The sequence below is a fragment of the Lepidochelys kempii genome, chromosome 18 (genome assembly GCF_965140285.1).
Source record: "Lepidochelys kempii isolate rLepKem1 chromosome 18, rLepKem1.hap1, whole genome shotgun sequence".
Lineage (NCBI taxonomy): Eukaryota > Metazoa > Chordata > Testudines > Cheloniidae > Lepidochelys > Lepidochelys kempii.
This window is the reverse complement of record NC_136397.1, coordinates 9,773,401-9,793,052: the sequence shown is the minus strand read 5'-3', so window position 1 is coordinate 9,793,052 and position 19,652 is coordinate 9,773,401. Positions and strand designations below refer to the sequence as shown.

At 41.7% G+C, this 19,652-nt stretch overlaps 1 protein-coding gene across 1 annotated transcript in view; it reads right to left on the bottom strand.

The window, feature by feature from the left end:
• MICOS10 (mitochondrial contact site and cristae organizing system subunit 10) overlaps nucleotides 1-17,729 on the bottom strand; it is a 28,343-nt gene extending 10,614 nt beyond the window's left edge. Inside the window, exon 1 of the mRNA XM_073316216.2 lies at nucleotides 17,608-17,729. Within this exon, the coding sequence (XP_073172317.1) occupies nucleotides 17,608-17,674 (67 nt within the window). The 5' untranslated portion in view covers nucleotides 17,675-17,729. The remainder of the gene's footprint in view (nucleotides 1-17,607) is intronic.
• Between the last annotated feature and the right edge of the window lie 1,923 nt (nucleotides 17,730-19,652).

Genomic DNA, 19,652 nt, shown 5'->3' with positions numbered 1-19,652 from the left:
CTAGGGACAGGAACATATTCCTACTGAGCTCACTGCTTTGGTGGGAGTGCAGCAGACTAAATAGGTGACCTGGGTTAGGAAGAAAGCTAGAAGCTCTCATTATCTGGGCTGCTGAAATTCAAACACGTCACAGTGGTGACAAGCCTGGGTTTCAGGGAAGGGACAGGAGATCTGGTTTAGGCCTGCCTCCTGTGGAACGACATGATGTTCATCTTTGAGGATGCTTACTCCATCCTATTTCATCTGGAAGATGAGTAAAATGGCAGATCCGTACTAGAAAATGGAGTAAGAGGTTTGGATTAGCTGGTAGATCTAGGGAGTGAGAGAGGTAGGTGAAGGCAGAAGTCTGTTACTGTTAATGCTTTTTATCATCTACAGGAGGAGGAAGTTTCACAAATATGAAGCTAAAGAGGGAGAATCTGAGTTTCGTTGATCACTGCTCCCAATCCAAAAGGCTGTCAAGCTTCACTCTGCTCCCTACTGGGGAATGGGCTAGAAACAATGCTGAACTCTCAACTGGTGGGAAATGTTGTGATCAGGAACAGTAAGAAGTGTTCAGATTTTCTCCCCACCCACAGAAACCACTATTTATGGTGAGTCTGCTTTTTCCTGGCTGGTTTTTGCCTGTAAATATTGGTTTTAAAACTTAAACAGAAGCCTAAGCTACATTTAAGTTTTTATCCTGCCGGGTTAAGAAACTGTTACTGTGGATAATTTGTCACTCATCATCATCCCACTAGGAAGTAGTTGTGGTTATGTGGTCATTTCCTATGCGTCTCCAAAAAAAGAGGAGGGGTGCCCTAAGTCATTCTTTCTTGGAAACAAAAGGAAAAAAAAGTGTGTTTCACTTTAATTCTATATAGAGTTACACTACAGAGAAACAATGGGAGAGCCTGCTGATGCATTTTACAGGTTCAAGTTCTCACATGCTCAATTTCCTTTTAAAAAAGCAACATGTTGCTTCAAAGAGCCTCCCACCTGATCAGCGACACTAACTCTACAGCTGTTTCCACTAAAGATGGGCACCTCTGGGCCAGGCTTTAACTTCATAACAATAAAACATGAAGGGTTTATCTTACAATAAAAACAAAACGAACATGGAAAAAGCTAAGGGCTTGATCTGTGCTGGGTTGCTTCTCTCACCTCCCCCACCCCCACCCCGCCACCTTCTTGCTCAACAGAGCCTCTTTGGAAGAAAAGGCCACCGGAAAGTGTAAAGAACATTTTTCATCTTCTCTGACAGCTTTAAATGTTTAACTAGAAAAACAGCCTCTTCAGCCCTTTGTCGTTTCAGTTTGAACCCATTTATAGTCAATACAGACAGCAAACATTAAGATTCTATGCATATCTTCTTATCCTATTCCTGCCTAACAGTAAAGGCTGTTTATGTACAAGCAGATACAGAACTGGAATTAGGCCTCTAAGCCTGGGCTCTGTGCCCTTTTTTTTTTTAAATACACTTTGGCTCATGTACTTTCAGAGAGAGAGATCATTATACCCAAAATCAATCTAATATACACAAGAGCATGTGCCTCATACCCAAGAGGATATCATAAGAGGATCGCAGATAAGCAAATCTTTGAGACAGACTTATGTCTCAATAGTACATCTGGGAAAAGATTCTTCTATAAAGTTTATCAATGCTCCCTTCAACGCACGTAGTTACCATGAGTTTTAATAGTATGCCCAAGCAACAGTGGGCTTAAGCAATTATAAAAACCTAACAGTCACACTTAGATACGGTTTTCTTCTTAAAAAGACAGTGAGACTGAAGGTGAAAGGTTTAAATATGCTCAGTGACAACTGCTGTTACTATGTCCCATAGAGGTTTTCCAGTTTCTTAATGCAATTTTCTTTTGTAGTTCATTAGACAACTACATACACAAAAATAGCAAACTGCATCTCCCTCCCTTCAGGTTTTGTTCTTTTACATAAAGAGCTACGGTATTAAACAAAATGCAGACTAAGCTGCTGGTAGATAGCTACTTAGTTGTAAGAAAGTAGTAACTAGTCTGTACAGGTTAAGCTTTCTGGAACTGAAGAGCTAGCGTCATCCTTTTGGGATCCAGACCTGGATAGGACTAGTTAGAAAAAGGACAATGATCTTTCATAAAGCCAACTTGACTGGAACAATGGCCACCATTAAAGTCTGGAAATTTCAGCAAACCATGAGTCAATTTCACTGTTGAAGTGGTGGTAGCAGCAGCTTTGGGGCAAAATGGCAGCTGTCAGCCTTCAATTAAAAAGCTATTGAAAAGGATTAAAAATTCAGTGTGATAAGTTCTGAGTAAATATCAATGCAGTAGCTAGGTAAGGTATTAGAACTTCTACTTTGTAACTTACAAAAACTGTATTTAACAACACTTTTTGCATAAATATTTACAAGCAATATTCTTTCATCAGAATTATGACAGGGTGCTCCCCATCGTCTTTCCTTCCTTATCATGCCCCAAATGAAGAAGTTAAGTTTGGCAAGACCTATATACAAATAACAGTTGTACAAAAATGCCTTTGTAGATTAGGACAGGGCAGTTCAGCAGGAATTACATTTCTAAGAACTAGTTTTCATTTATTAGAGGTGCTTAGGGTCCAACAAAGTCATTTAAGCAGACTCCAAACTATATTGCTCAATCTTTTTGAGGCAGGAATCAGATTTTCCCAAGTGCCAATGCTCAATGTCGTCTTAAACACAAAAAACAAACCACCAACCACTTTTCCTCTACTTTGTTGATGTTGTTCACACAGCAAACAGGGAAAACTGAAGGATGACACAGGGGAAAACAGTGAAACTGATTATATACACAGCGTCTTGTCAAATACACAAAGTACTCTAAAAATATACAGCAAAATGCATTTTTACTTGGTTGTTATACTGATTTGAAGTACTTGAAATAGGTTTAAAAATTCCAGATGTAGTTGTGATTAAGTCATCCCCTTAAGAGAAAAATCAACAAAAAATCCAAACATGGATTTCCAGGCACCCCCAATCCTACTGCTGTTTGTCTGGTATCCAAAGGCTGGCATTAGATATACAAAGGCTCTTCCAGCTTCTATTCAATACTTCCACAATGGAACAAAAAGATGCTACCCACACGCTTTCCAGACATCCTGGATAAAAACCTATACAATCGTATAGGCAGATAGCTCCAGCAGGAATTAGTTCATTTCACATCCAATGGTTAAAGGCTGGTGGGGCAGAGGGAGAACATCCCCCTGCTTCTGCTAAAGAGGGTGGGGGGAGGAAACAAGAGTGGAGGCCTATGTGTAACTCAGGCCAGCACAGCATCTTGTCAATACTACACCAAGGCTTTTGTCCAGATTAAACATGTATGGATAATTTAGAGGGAAAAATGTTACAGTGGTGTCTCACTCACTAAAGGAAATGCCATGGAAAGAAGCCTAAATCCTCCTCAAATCTCCAGTGAGGAATTTATCATTTACAAGGACAAGTGCCAGTAGTCCTTAAGTTGCTCAGGATTTCTTACAAAAATAAGTTTTATATATCAAGGAATTAAGAGCCAGGAAACATTCCCACCTACTGGCATCGTGTCGCAGGGATAAAATAAATGAGTGGATGGTTTAGGACACCAGTTGGCTGAAGTCCCTTTCCACTGGCTGATTGGACTTTTTGGCAACATCACAGCTATGTACCAACTCCCCAAGAATGCACAGCTGGGGCCTCATCACTGTACAAATATAGCGGACCAGGAAGTCAGTATATTTGGCTTAACTTCCATCATAGCAGACCTTCTCCTTCTGTCCAGGCTTTTGAACAGGCTACACAATCATAGGAATCCAGACTCAGAACTACCCCCCCAATTTCTCTTCTCTCCTCGAAAAAAAGAAAGTCCCACCCTGCAGCTGTGGAGGTTGAAGTGAAGGCCAAAAAGAACTTCAGTTCTCTTCCTGCACACAACTTCAGGTCGTTAGCGGACCAGATGGAGCTAGGAAGGAGGGAAGCATCTTCAGAGCTGCTTCCAGACACCTATAGTTGGCCAAACAACTGAACACAAGCTGATCGCCAATTCAGGCAGCTTTTCTCCTTCCCCAACTCCCTCCCCAGAATTGCACGAGTTAATGTGAGGAGCCAAGTTCTGAAAATACAACTTCAACTCCAACCTCCAATGGCTGAATGGAGATGGAAGAGAGTCCTGGCTCAGCATTGAGTCCTTGCCCTGGTGTAAAGCAGCATGAGAAGTAAGCCAGAAGATATTCCCCTAACTTCAAACTGCAAGGGAAGCTAAGTCCTCCATTAGCTGCAGCATGTGGAAGGAGAGACAGCACAAATAAAGACAGCAGCAGAGAGCAACACATAGGAGCAATGGAGAGTTCAAAGGAACAAAAAATTCCCCGCAAGATAGGACCCCAAAAAAAGATTACAAAGAAGGGAAAAAATAAAAGTCACTTAGTTTTAGGGTGGGACTTGTTTTTGAAGTTCAGCTACCACCTTTCAGATTGGGTCTAAAATGTGCCCCCCAACTAAAATCTGAATTTCCAGTTTGAAAGGGTAAACACCCCTTTAAGTAAAGTACTGAAATAAGCCATCTGTCTAAGAGACATATCTTTTCTAGGATCATTTTGTACCCCTAGGATCATTTTATACCCATCCGTAATTTACTTAGTGCTTTTTCCTCAGAACTGGCTTCATGGGCACACATTCTATATTATACTGAGAAGTGATCTCCCCTCTTAAAGTTCTAACTTGTTCTCTCTCCTCTCCGTGAAACAGGCTTCCAAAACAAAAGGGACAAAAAAGGTGTCCCACTTAGAATCATAGAATATCAGGGTTGGAAGGGACCCCTGAAGGTCATCTAGACCAACCCCCTGCTCAAAGCAGGACCAATTCCCAGTTAAATCATCCCAGCCAGGGCTTTGTCAAGCCTGACCTTAAAAACCTCTAAGGAAGGAGATTCTACCACCTCCCTAGGCAACGCATTCCAGTGTTTCACCACCCTCTTAGTGAAAAAGTGTTTCCTAATATCCAATCTAAACCTCCCCCACTGCAACTTGAGACCATTACTCCTCGTTCTGTCATCTGCTACCATTGAGAACAGTCTAGAGCCATCCTCTTTGGAACCCCCTTTCAGGTAGTTGAAAGCAGCTATCAAATCCCCCCTCATTCTTCTCTTCTGCAGGCTAAACAATCCCAGCTCCCTCAGCCTCTCCTCATAACTCATGTGTTCCAGTCCCCTAATCATTTTTGTTGCCCTTCGCTGGACTCTCTCCAATTTATCCACATCCTTCTTGAAGTGTGGGGCCCAAAACTGGACACAGTACTCCAGATGAGGCCTCACCAATGTCGAATAGAGGGGAACGATCACGTCCCTCGATCTGCTCGCTATGCCCCTACTTATACATCCCAAAATGCCATTGGCCTTCTTGGCAACAAGGGCACACTGCTGACTCATATCCAGCTTCTCGTCCACTGTCACCCCTAGGTCCTTTTCCGCAGAACTGCTGCCTAGCCATTCGGTCCCTAGTCTGTAGCGGTGCATTGGATTCTTCCGTCCTAAGTGCAGGACCCTTATTGAACCTCATCAGATTTCTTTTGGCCCAATCTTCCAATTGGTCTAGGTCCTTCTGTATCCTATCCCTCCCCTCCAGCGTATCTACCACTCCTCCCAGTTTAGTATCATCCGCAAATTTGCTGAGAGTGCAATCCACACCATCCTCCAGATCATTTATGAAGATATTGAATAAAACCGGCCCCAGGACCGACCCTTGGGGCACTCCACTTGATACCGGCTGCCAACTAGACATGGAGCCATTGATCACTACCCGTTGAGCCCGACAATCTAGCCAGCTTTCTACCCACCTTATAGTGCTTCTCCTCAAACAAGTTATTTATGCTCCAACGGCTGCAAGTTTTGTACTTGAGTTACACCAGGATGTGGATTGCTTATCTATTAGTGTACATGTCGATAAATGGAATCAGTATACCTTAGAAATGCCCCTGTTGTGACTTAGTGAGGATGTAAAAGCTGCCAAGTGAATTGTCAAGCTACACTGAAAATTGAGTTCAACCCAGATGGTTGGTTTGGGGGGGGGAGGGGGAGTCAGCACAGAAATATGGAGTGACTAAGATTTCACTAACTGTGTAGGTCACTTTTTACAAGATAAATTTGACCCTTTACACCCTAAGGACAATACCACATAGCAGTAGTTTATAGGTAAATGTCAAATATTTCTAGCCTCTAAACAAGAACATACCTAAAAAGGTTAAGGAGTACTTGTAGCACCTTAGAGACTAACAAATTTATTTGAGCACAAGCTTTTGTGGGCTACAGCTCACTTCATTGGATGCATTCAGTGCCACTGAAGTGAGCTGTAGCCCAAGAAAACTTATGCTTAAATAAATTTGTTAGTCTCTAAGGTGCCACAAGTACTCCTTAACCTTTTTGCGGATACAGACTAACACGGTTGCTATTCTGAAACCTAAAAAGGTTGTTACACACATGCAACTCTATTTAAGGCAATAAGGTTATAGGCGTGCCCATGTGTAACTAAGGACAGAGTTTTGTCCACGAAGGGTAACGAAAGCAGTATTTGATACTAGTCTTTATCTGTGCCTTTGCCAAGGACTCTGATGACTTACACATATGAGGAAACTAGAGACAGACATAAGGAAATATGCAGTACTCTAAAAAGTTTCTAATTAGCTGATTTTTTAAATTATTATTACATTGTCTAATTTTGATTATGAAGACATTACAAAGGAAGCAGCTTAGTCAGCTTGTTGTATATCAGGACAGGAAAATCTGAGCTGGGGGAAAAACAGGAATTTTCTACATTTGAGTTTGATTATTTTTCCAGGGATTTTTGGTTTAGGGCCCAATCCTAATCCCACTGATGTTCCCATTGACTTTGATGGAAGACAGATTAGGCCCTTATTGTATATATATATATATATATTCATATACTACACCTCTGTCAGAGCAGTATCCTGTGGATCAAGAGTGTGAAACCTGTCTCTGATCTTTCTATCCTGAAGGATATCAAGTTGCACTTCCTGTTGCTATTATTAAAATGGCAGCCCTGAGAGATTACACAACTGCCCCGCTCATATCAACAGGCAGTTTAAACGTTCAAGTACTTTCCAATGAGGTTTTGAAATTTGATTAAAGTAATTTTTCTGTAGTTATCCAAGGCAGTAGTAAAAATCATTGCTGATTTCCTTAAAATAAAATTAAAAAGGGGGGGGGGGGAGGAAAACATGTTAGAGTCCTTACACAAGACAAGGCGGCAATACAAGAAATCCAGATACAGCTAAAGACAGTTTTTACAAGGCTTTTACTCCAAATGATAGCTAACATGCAAGATGACATTTGAAATCAAGCAGCAAAAAATAAATTAAAAAAAATTGAAAAGGCAAGTTAGCACTTTTTATTTAAAGAAGTTGCGCAAGCCCTTTACGTTTATACGGCACAATGGGAGACGCTGGCATGAAAACAGTGAGCTCTCAAACCTACAGTATACCATTCTGTATACAGCTAACAGATTCTCCATAGGACAGTGTTCTAACATTTATATTTCAGAAGGATCTTTAGTTTACCTTCCAAGTTTGCATTCAATTTCATAAACTAAAATTCTAGAGAATTATGCAACAATAATTATAAGGGCAGAGCTAACAGGTTTTCAAATCTACCAAAACTATATCCACTTGGCGAAACATGTTTCTGGACAGTATTTAGAAGAACCATTCAGTGGAATAAAAATTGAACAGGGTCTTTATCCTAAAGCCGTACTTTGTGTGCTTTAAAGCTGTAAACTATTACATATTACATATGTGCACTACATAAAAAGTTGTGTAACAAGTCCAGTTTTCAGAAAGGTCAATAAAGTTTTTACAAGTAAATACACAGAATCAACCCCATTCATGACCATAGGAAGGATTACCAATAATAGCTGACACTGCAATACAGACAATTAATCTTACTGAACATCATTCAGACTACAGAATAGGCTGACACTAGAACCAGTTTGAGATTTTACCCTCAATATACAAAAACAGACAAGATGATGCGAGCCAAGAGAAATCACATTTCAGCTGCTGCAGAAGCTAAAGTGCCTTTTTTCTCTCATAAAACATTATGAAATGAAGATTAGAGGCATTTCATGCTCAGATGTCGAAACAAACAGAGGATTAGAAGGAAATTAATATTACCACTATAGTCAGGGTGGGTTATTTATGAGTTTTTAGGCCACAGCTTGGTCATGTACAGGCATATGTTGAAATAGTACAATATCCTCCAAATAATGGATTTCAACAGAGTCATCTGAAATAGAAGCCAAGAAACCAGCAGCTTTCCCAGGGTTACTTCTTAGTGACAAATGGATTATAGCGTTTAAATCATTTACCTCACTTAATCATTTGAAAATCCTTTATACTACAGTTTCAAAGAGGGACCTTTGCTGTTTTAAATGTTCCTGAGAACATCAACAATAAGAAACAGTTGTTCAAACTAGTACCCTTTTGTCAAAGTGAAGAAAATCTGCCAATCTTTCAGCAATTATTGTCATTCAGAATAAATACACATTACCTAGAAGTCTTTGATATAGAGTTTAATCAACAGTACAAAAGAAGCAAAAGACACTGTATTTACCTCCCCATCCTTAGTCACAGTAATAGTTCATGACATAACTTGGATGAAAAAGTTCACATGTCCTTTTAAAAACCCCTGTAATATAGTTTCAAGCAAGAGCTTTTGCCATATGTGTTGACATTCTAACTGCATGACTAAATATTACCATTTATACATTCCACAATTCTCTAATTTCATATTGGAAGTAGCTATGGCATTTTCAGCCTATTAATTAATAAAAATTAATTGATTAAGTGATGTTTCTCATATAATCTTAAATGCATAAATTCAGGTTAACAATCATTTAGAACAGTTTTAAATGTCACTTAAAACTCCTTATATTTAAAGTAAAAGAATAAAGATCTAGTTCTCTTCTCACAATTCACTCAATTTGGAAAATAAACGTTGACAATATAAAGAAATGAAACTGACAAATGTATTTCTTTTTGGTTTCATTTTGCAACTGTCATACATAAGTAACATACTGCAATGGTTTGAATTCAAACTACCTAAGTTCTTCTCCCTTTAAAGAGGCCAGACAATCTTGGTAAAGCCAGAAGTTAACATATTAGAAACAGCAGGTGCAATCCTGATCCACTGAAATCAGTGGCAAAGCTCCCATTTACTTCAATGGGCCAGGATTTCACCAAGCATGTTCTACTGACGTCTTCTTTGTTTTTAAGTATTTATGTTTCAAACACATCGCACACAAGTGCGCAACTGATTCAAGGCAACACAGATCATGTGGCACATCTTAATTTCACACACCATTAGAGTATTTCCCCATTCTGATGGGGAAAAGACGGAGCATTCTTATACCTTCCCTCAAGGCACATTTCTGTTGCTGAAAGTCAAGAGTAATGAAAGAATGTATTGGGATGACTAATGGGGTCAAAAGGGGGAATATAAAGACTTGCAAACTGGGAGGAAAAGCATTAGGAGGAAGAGACTGGAGCATGTGTGTATTAAAAATACTGGTGGCAGGAAAATATAGTGTCTAAACAAAAAACATAAGTGGGATCATGCAAACTTATTAAGATTCGTAACAGGTATTAGCATTCAAGTCTCTGAAGACAGCAGCAGTTCAGGTCAACCAGCTCAAATGCAGAGAGGCTGCCAAAGCAGCCAAGAGGAATCTCAATATGATAGTGCACAGGAGTCATGAAGTCAACAAAATGGCCTCCATTTTCAGTTTTGCTGATTTTATAAAGGCAGTTTGGTTTGGGAAAAAACTGACATTTTATATTTCTATGGTTACACCAGTATCAAAGTTGAGTTAAAAAAACAAGCAAATATGATGTTAGGCTTGTCAATGCACCTTGTATTGCAAGGAACTATTTGGTTAAATACTTTTTTCAACCACTGGCAATTTAATTTGAAAAATGAGTGAAAGCCCCGACATACATTTTCCTCTGATACAGTCAGTTCTGTCTAAAAGAAACCTGCTTCAGGGTTTTGAACTGATTTAATTAATTATACTGAACAGTCATGATATAGCTTTCAAAGTACCAAGCATGACTGGCAGGTTACATTTAAATTAGGTCCATTAAAATGTTAGACACTTGGATTTGAGGTCTATTTTCGCAGTACATCACTGAACACAGACAAAGGGCAACACTGTTTTTGGTTCATACCTTAGGTGAATTATTTGCTTATTGCAAGTTCTCTTCATTGTAACTTCTCAAATACTCCAACAGAGAAGGCTTTAAATGTATCAGTTATGAAGTCTCCCTCCTCTGCCTGCAAAAAGTTTACCGCTATTTTACTCTATGTAGAACCTGAAGGTGCTAGTGTCTTTCTGTGCATAATCCGGTTGCCCATAAATTCAACCACTTAAAATTTTAATTTGGCGTCTTCTTTAAAGTTGTGCTTTTGCATTTTAAAAGTAAGACCTGCAAAATCTTATTTCCCTCTTCTCCCCTCCATACACTAACACATTTGAAAGATATTTTTCTCTTGATAAGCAGGAAAATCCCTTCCCCCCATAGTAAGTGTAGGCAAGCAGAATGTGTGCGTGGGCTGGTAAATATTCTTGACATTCTGCAGGCTGGGGTGAATTGATTTAGGCAACCCAGATTATAACACGGTTTGGCTTGCCACAGTAAATCAGACTTAACTTGAGCTGTAACTAGATTTAAAGGTGGGGGAGGGAGAGAAGTGTCCTAGTCTAGATCTCTACCTTGGCCTATCCCCAGTGTCTGTCAAAAATGTGTTGCAATCAATTTCAGTCACAATTGAGTTTAAATCACACTCAGTCATGGTTTTAAAGCCCTGTGCAGATATACCTAAAGTTTTACAACACTCTTTGCTCTTTCAAATAAACCATTGTCTAAACTGAAAATGAAAATATGTTCTAATGTGATGGAAAAAAAACAAAGTCTAAACAAGCAGAAATAACAGTAAATTATGAAATGCAGACAGAGTAGCAACCCAAAAGTCAAAAATAAAGTACTGAAGTACAAGAGGAAATGTATAAATATATATTTTGGACAGTTTACTTGGAATCATTCCAGGAAGTTAATCTCCAAGTAAAACAATACAGTATAATTACAAATAAGCTGTCTCAAAACAACTGTAGAGGAAAGCATGACAAACTACACAAGACAGAGGACTGGCTGTGCAAACCCCCAGCCATAAGTCAAAAGTTTACCTTTACTAATCAAGACACGTCAACATTTGCTGTTGGCTTCCTCCCCACTCCAACTTATGAAAATTGCATCCTATGTTCAGTACACCACTGTTCAAAGACTGACATTTGCGGCTTCCTGTGACAACAGAACCTGGAAAACTCTCCAACAACCAGGACTTCAGAAGATTCATTTTCTTTCATTTGAATTAGGTAAAATGGGAAAATTGTACAGAGCTACCCAAAATATTTGTTTTTCCCCTAACCATCACTTAGAAAAATATCTCTGGCAATAAAACAAAATATTTTTATAGATTCCACAATTAATGGACACTAACCTTATCCTGAGCATGCATTTCCAATCTAAATTTGGATCATCATATTAAATACTGTGAAATCTGAAGCCATTGGCTACCAAAAGGAAACTAGAGAAACTTTGGGTAGCCCACCATTAATTGATGGTATCCCATATATTTTATCAAAATTATCTGATCTTCAAATGAGAATTATTCATTTGATTTCTCGATTTTGTTTTTCTTAATTAAAAAAAGCTACTCACGCAGCATTTTTTAAATAAGTGAATTTAGTGAACAGAGAAGTACCAGGAGGGAAAAAGAGTTTACCAGCTGACAGCCCTGGAGGTTGAAATCTTCCATTGACAGAGTATGGGTAGCCACAATGCAATGTCAGTTAGTCCCCATGTCCATCCAGTCCTTGGTAGCTCTGCAGGGACTTCTAACAAGTATGTCACTTTTGGTGATAGTTTGTGAATTCAGCACCTGGGCATCAGGCACTGGACTAAGGCCACCAATTCATTTTACACTGAACATCCATCACTACTTTCAGTAGTTATCAATTAAGCATCAGTAAGCTAGATGGCTCATGTACTATGCCTATGCTTTCTCAGTGCATATTGCATCATTAATATTTAACATTACATTTTAATACTGTATTACTAACATAGCAACTTTAATGCAAAAAAAAAAAAAAAAAAAATCTCAGAGTGGTTTTAAGCACCTCAACCCCCTCATTCCCAGATGGGTGCAATGCATATTTTGGCACTATAAATGGGCAAAATTTTCCACCCTCAGCATCAAGGCTTTACATTTCATTTCTCCTCCACAAACTTTCAGATAAAATATCTTCCTATAATACTGTCAGTTTCTTTTGACCACCCATCCAAATGGCAGCAACAAGTATAATCATTAGTCGAGAAAAACATATCCTAAACTTACACATTTAGCTTTTGTTTTTCCTCTCTCTGGTCTCCTTGCCACACTAGAATTTTTTTTTTTAATTGGTTTTAAAGGACCTATTTATTTAATCTTGGGATTTGTTAAGTCATTCATTTTATGTACCCTGCCTAACAGTAAGCTACAAGCTGCTCCCCTACCCCTCAGATGGCAGCAATAGCTAAAGAGCAGAATGGAAGTGGAGACATTTCTGCTAAACAGACTCCAGCAGGCCCATTTTCCACAAGTTGAATTTTGATAACTAGAGTGAAGTTAATGTGATTTGTAAGAAAGCTACATAATGAAATGATTGTGAAGTAATCATTTTATTATATATTCAGTGTATAAATACTATACTGCTTATTGAAGATTATTCACTTTTTAAGACGTGACACATACTATTCTAGATATCAATTTTCATGAAAGATGTCCTCTTTAGGATTTTTACACTAAGTCTGCTACAATTCATAGCTCTGATGGACTAATGAGTTTGATATCAATTCTAGTCAAAGTTCTCTCAGTGATACCATGTAATTTTTCTACAGCTTACTGCAGATTTTATTTACATTACACACAAGATAAACATTTGTCAAACATTCTTTGGATTGCAGAAATACATTTAATCCCTGAAATAATGTATATCCAGTAAAAAACCAACACTGATTAAAATAAGTGAAAACCCTACCAAGACAAAGACTATTTGTTAATTTTATTCTCATACACAGATGAAGACCAAGAACGTATCAATCCTGAAATGTAATACTTCTAGCTCCCGTTAAATTTCCGGCAATAAGGTTTTGGCACCATGTCACAAACACATGTACCAAGGCACAATCTAACAGAGCCAAGATTACACTTAATTTGTTCAGACACAAAAAAAGCATCCTCCCATTTTATATTTTTTGGTCTATGCTGAGCACTCTTGTTACAACTACTTAGCTATCAAGATGTATTGACAGCAATTTGGACAATGGTTGAAACAAAAGACATAATAAGAGTCCCAGGAAATAAACTGCGGAATCAGCAACTGTCCAAAAAGCAGACAACACTGTATAAAAATAGGCTTCAAATATTTTATCATATACAGTATAAAGGCTAAATACTGATTATATCATAACAAAAACCCCTGCACATTAATCTGGTTTTTAACTATTATCTCAAGAGGCACCTTGGTCTACTGAACTTACTATAGGTCTGGAACTCCCCACTTATATTTCCAGAGCTGTCACTGCTTCGCTGTAGCACCTGGGGCAACATTTTCTGTGCAGTTCCCTTTCTGCCTCTAATCTATAAAATGAACATAATACTTACCCCCCTGAGAAGCTGTGTTTTAAGGGACAGGACCCAATCTTGCAAGATGCAGAGTACTCTCCACACACTACTTCTCTTGAAATTGTAGGCGCTTAGCAACTTGCAGAATCAGAGCTTAATGTGCTTACATGGCTTTGAAAATGCAAAGTGTTTAGCTTTACGCATGAGAGTAGTCACATCCACTGTAATGACAGCACTCACACATGCTTAAAGCTAACACCACATGTTTGGAGGATCAGGGCTTCAAAGACTCAACAATGATGAAGTGAGCTTATGCTCAAATAAATGTGTTAGTCTCTAAGGTGCCACAAGTACTCCTTTTCTTTTTAACAAACTAAGCGTTTATCAAGACAATTCCTGATTGGTTATCAAACTAATCAGATAATCCTTCTAAAAGGAGAAAGTTATAACTGAGGAGTCATGACCAGACAAAATTAATGAGGTAGGAAGAATGGGGGAACTGGGAAAAGGCTGTTTCACAGACCTTTTCAGGATTTTTTTTGCAGCACTCTGACAACAGTACTATTAAGTGCCACCAAAATGAGCAAAATAACTGCTTCCAAACAATAGAAAAGAGAGAGAGAGAGAGAGAGAGAGAAAGTAAATAAAAATTGGCTAAATAAAACTCCATAAGTCCCCAGTTCAGCAAGATTTATTTACACATGTACCTAACTTTAAGCACCAGTTCTAGTCATGCCTGAAAGTATAGGCCCACCTGGTATAAAATCCGGTCCCTGATAAAGTCAAGGCAAAACTCCTGTTGCCTTTGGTGGGACCAGAATTTCACCTCAGCTGGAAAGTCAATGATGTGTGCATCCATGGTGGTGTTTGACTTAGGCTTTGTCTACACTACAGGGAAAAGTTGATCTAAGCTACGCAATTTGAGTTACGTGAATAGCATAATTCAAGTCGATGTAGCTTAGATCTACTTACCATGGGGCCCATACAACGCAGCGTCAACGGGAGACTCTCTCCCATCGATTCCCCTTACTTTTCTCGATCTGGTGGACTACAGGAGTCGACAGGAGAGCGATCTGTGGTCAATTTAGTGGGTCAAAGACCTGCTAAATCGACCACCGATGCATCAATCGCTGCACATCAATCCCCATGTAAGTGCAGACAAGCCCTAAGGTAATGAGTACAAAACAGGTCATCCTGGAAACTTAACATTTTGAATCAGTAAGTTTTCGTATCAATTCAATCTCTTTCAAAATACTTATTCAAAATAGTATCTCAATTAAAAGTGGAATCAACATTTACTTTAAAATAATCTTCCTCACTTATTTATTGAAGACTCTCCTGTATTTATGATCTATCTGTTATAATAATCCAGCCCTCTCTGTCTGTAGGTTTACTTAGAAGTCTTCTCTCTGGATTCCATGAGACACAGATTTCTTCTCTACTAATCTTATATTGACAATTAGATTTAATCAAAAGATATATCCCTGTGAAGTAAATTCGTATGGGTCTTCACAAAATGATTGGCAGGAAGTGGAATATCTGTTGTATTGTATTCTTGTATTTATCACTAACTGTAGTCTCATGTGCAAAGGAATTATTATAGGAGCTAGTAGTGAGCTCTATTTAGGTTGCCTAATACCTTCCATTATAAAAGATTTTTTCAGTCTTTCTTTGAGGAAACTGAAACTATGCTGGGAACCTTGGAAATAGGCAGCCTCTCCAGGAGGTTGGGAGAGAACAGAACCAGGCTTCCCTACAACAGAACACATAGCTCCAGTGGCCCATCCCTCCCCTCTACCTCTAGGGCCACCAAATGCAGAAGTTCCCTATACCTCCTGAAAGCAGGGGGGGGGCGGTTGGGGGGCGGAGAGAGAGGGAAGAGCTGGATCAGGTTCCCCCTTGGTCACACTCTAGACCAGTGGTTCTCACCCTTTCCAGACTACTGTACCCCTTTCAAGAGTGTGATTTGTCTTGTATACCCCAAGTTTCACCTCACTTAAAAAGTGCTTGCTTACAAAATCAGACATAAAAATACAAAAAAAGTGTGACAGCACACTCTTACTGAAAAATTGCTTACTTTCTCATTTTTGCCATAAAATTATAAAATAAATCAACTGGAGTATAAATAGCGTACTTACATTTCAGTGTGATACTTGAGCCTGTTTTTCACTTATGAGCCTTATCTGAAGCCAAAGCCCTGCCACCCGGGGCTGAAGCATGTAACTTAGCTTTACAGGGCCCCAGGCAATTGCCCTCCTTGCCACCCCCCAAAGCCATTCCGTGACCCCCAGGTTGAGAAACACTCATCTAGACGAGTTGAGTACCCCATGGAAGATCTCTGAGTACCCACAGAGGTACATATACCCCTGGCTGAGAACCACTGCTCTAGACCCAGCACGTGGCCCCAGAGACCCATTTCCCTCACCTGGTATAACAGCCCTCTGCTGCAGCCAGTTAATGTAGTTAGTCCTGTAGTTCAAGCTATGCTGAAGGCTCACAGTTCAAACCCTACCCCTGATGCATGGGGAAAGGAGTGGTTGTTATAATTGCCCAGAAAATGTTTTTATTTTTTTTTCCCTTTCTATAAAAGAGAAAGTAGGAAATTACATGGGGGGAGGTGCGCAACACCCTACTGTTCTCAACTTTGCAACCTAAATAATACTTTAATGTATTTTTATATGTAATTATATTAACACCTCTAGAAGACGTATTAACAGTATCTGGACCAAAAAAGGCTTTTGAGTTGGAATCTAAAAACTGAAATAATTCACCATCTAGATGTAAAGTGCTACTAGTAGATATGAGATCCTAATTGAGGTATTTCATTACTTTGATTTCTTTGTTTCAGAATAATACTTGCGACTTTGTGTAGCAAGATCCAGACATTAGACAAAGCTATTCATAGAATGTACACTACAGAATATACAGTCCTGTACCATGTACATTGCTGGTTCAAAACTAACAGCATATAAGATAGTATCAAAACTTTTGTTTAAAAAAGTTACGTTTTATGTATGTGTTGACAGAAGTCTGTTAACAGATTTTTAAAACTGTTTCCCCATCCTGAGTGAAATGAGCAAACACAGGATTTATGGCAAAGCAGGGCCTCATGGAGCCTCAGTAGAATCAGCCTACTATTTGGGGGTCTTGTACTCAATAGGAATGGAGATCTTCATGTCTTTCACAGACAAGCCAATCTTAAAAAGGAAGTCACCAGGAGGTCAAAAGCCAGTATGAGTGAATCAACAGGGAAAGAGTATGAAATAAAGAGAGAGGCACAAGCAGGCATACAGCTGGCACAGAAAGAACCATTCTGCACTGGGGATCCACATGGAAAACCTTGCAGCTTTCAGGCACAGCTCTCTTGCTTGTCATCACAATCTCACCAAGGTCACCTTTCAAACTCACATTTTGCACTGGCGCTTGTGATACGGTGATAAAAGTATCAACTAAAGGAACACCTGGGAGGAAGGCGGTGCAGAAGAATACTGTGGCTACCTAGCCGTACTTCAGAAAATGAGCACCAGCCACTGGCAGCGCCCTGCACTGCTGCTGTTTCATGCCCTGCAGTTCTTACCCAGGCCCTAGGCTGCGTGTCACCATCCGAGCAGGAAACTGGGGCTCAATCTCCTGAAGTGACACAGATCCTAGATCTACCCGGCCTGTGTAAGTCACACTCCCTCCACGGACCCACCCAGGGTCCCGGGTCCCCCTCCCCACTCCACTGACCGCCCAGGGTCCGGCTCGGCCTCCACAAACCCACCCACCTCCCAGGTTCCGCCCCCCGGCCTAACTCAGGCCCCACGGCCGGGGTACCTGGGCCGCCGCCGCCTACCCCGTGACTGACCCAGCTGCCGTGCCCCCGCTTCTCCCCGGCGCCCCAACCCCCCCTTACCCAGCTTGACGACCGAGTCGGCCAGACACCGATCCCACTTCCTGCCCAACTCGCCCTCCGACGCCATCTTGTTCCCTCCCCCCCGCAGAAGCAGCGGCACTCGCGGGTCACACTCAACTCCCCTCCCCGCTTTGGGGCCCGGCTAGCATCGCGAGAGCTGCTACAGGTCGTTCCGCAAATCTCGCGAGCACATGGCGCTCTCGCCGGCCCCCGCTGGGGTTGCCAAGGTTACCGCTCCTAGGCAAGCCCTGGCTCCGATGTGGGATTGACCTTGGGACCAGGCCTGGGGTGGAGATGCTGTCCTTGCAGTCCCCGCGCCTTTCCCCAGCTCCCCATCCCATAATAAGGAGGAAACTGGTCTCCACGCCCCCACCCAGCCCATGGGGCCTGCTCTCTCCAGCTACCTCCACCCTCGTGGAGGGTCCAGCCTGTCCCCTTTCCTCTGTAGGGTCAGATACGTCCTGAAGGACCCCCCACCCTGTTAGAGGGCTCAGTCTTTCCTACAAGACACCTGTCTCCTCATAGGGCCCAGTCTGTCCCTTGGGACTGCCTTCTCCTGGCAGGACCCGGTACCTCCTGCAGGACAATCACCCCCATGTGGCCTTCCCATCCCATGACACAGACGTGCAGGTAAAGGCTGTTGCCTACCCCGGTCCCGCAGATTACATTGTGGGGGGGCCATCCTGGTTTGATCAGCATGGAGGAGATCTTGCATCCCACTCACAGGACCCAAAACGAGAGGTGGGGAGTGGGAGTGTCTGAGGATGGGGTAAACCCTGGGGGAGAGAATCTGTGATTCCTAAAACGAGGTCAAGCGTGGGGACATCATATGACAGTGCAGAATTGTTGGGGGTAAGGGGGAAAATGTCACTGGAGCTCTTCACTGACACAGGGTTGCCAACTTTCTGATTGCAGAAAACTGAACACCCCGGCCTACCCCTTCTCCGAGGGCCAATCCCCACTTACTCCATCCCCGTTCCCTCCGTCGCTTGCTCTCGCCCACCCTTGCTCACTCACTCATTTTCATTGGGCTGAAGCAGCAGGTTGGGGTGCAGGAAAGGATGAGGGCTCTGGCTGTGGGCTCCAAGGTGGGGCCAGAAATGTGGAGTTTGGAATGTGGGAGGGGGCTCCGGGCTGAGGCAGGGGGTTGGGGTGCAGGAGGGAGTGAGGGTTCCGGCTGGGGGTGCAGGTGTAACCCATACACCTCCTGGGTGTGGTGTTCTGTCCCATCTATTGGCACTGAGACCACTTAGAGAGAGAGTTAAATGAGTCTGCTGTACAGCCTTAGCTAGCAGCCAGTTCAATTTTAGTTCATGCAGTAGAGGCTCATGCACTAAGCTCTAGAGTTCCCCAGTTCAATCCCGCTCGCTGACAACCAGGGTCTGTCGCTGTTACACAGGCTCCAGGGTGGGGCCAGAAATGAGGGGATTCTGGGCTGGAGCAGGAGGTTGTGGGGGTACAGGCTCCAGGCAGCTCTTACCTCAAGCAGCTCCTGGAAGCGGCCAGCATGTCCCTGTTGCCCCTCGGCAGAGGCATAGCCAGGCAGCTCTGCATGCTGCCCACGTCCACAGGCGCCACCCCCATAGCTCCCATTGGCTGTGGTTCCTGGCCAATAGGAGCTGTAGAGCCAGCACTTGGGCCGGAGGCAGTGCACAGAGCCTCCCTGGCTGTCCCTCTACCTAGGGGCTACAGGGACATGCTGGCCACGTCCGAGAGCAGCGCAGAGCCAAGGCAGGCAAGGAGCCTGTCTTAGCCCTGGGCCCCTGCCAACCAGACTTTTAATGGGCCAGTCAGCGGTGCTGATCAGAGCCACCAGGGTCCTTTTTTGAAGAGGTGTTCCAGTCAAAAACCGAATGCCTGGCAACCCTGCTGAACACAGCAGTCTGCCCCTATGAATCGCAGGATCTGGGGCATAAGCACAAAAGAAACTCATGCATAGTTACAGGTTTCAGAGTAGTAGCCGTGTTAGTCTGTAGTCGCAAAAAGAAAAGGAGTACTTGTGACACCTTAGAGACTAACCAATTTATTTGAGCATAAGCTTTCGT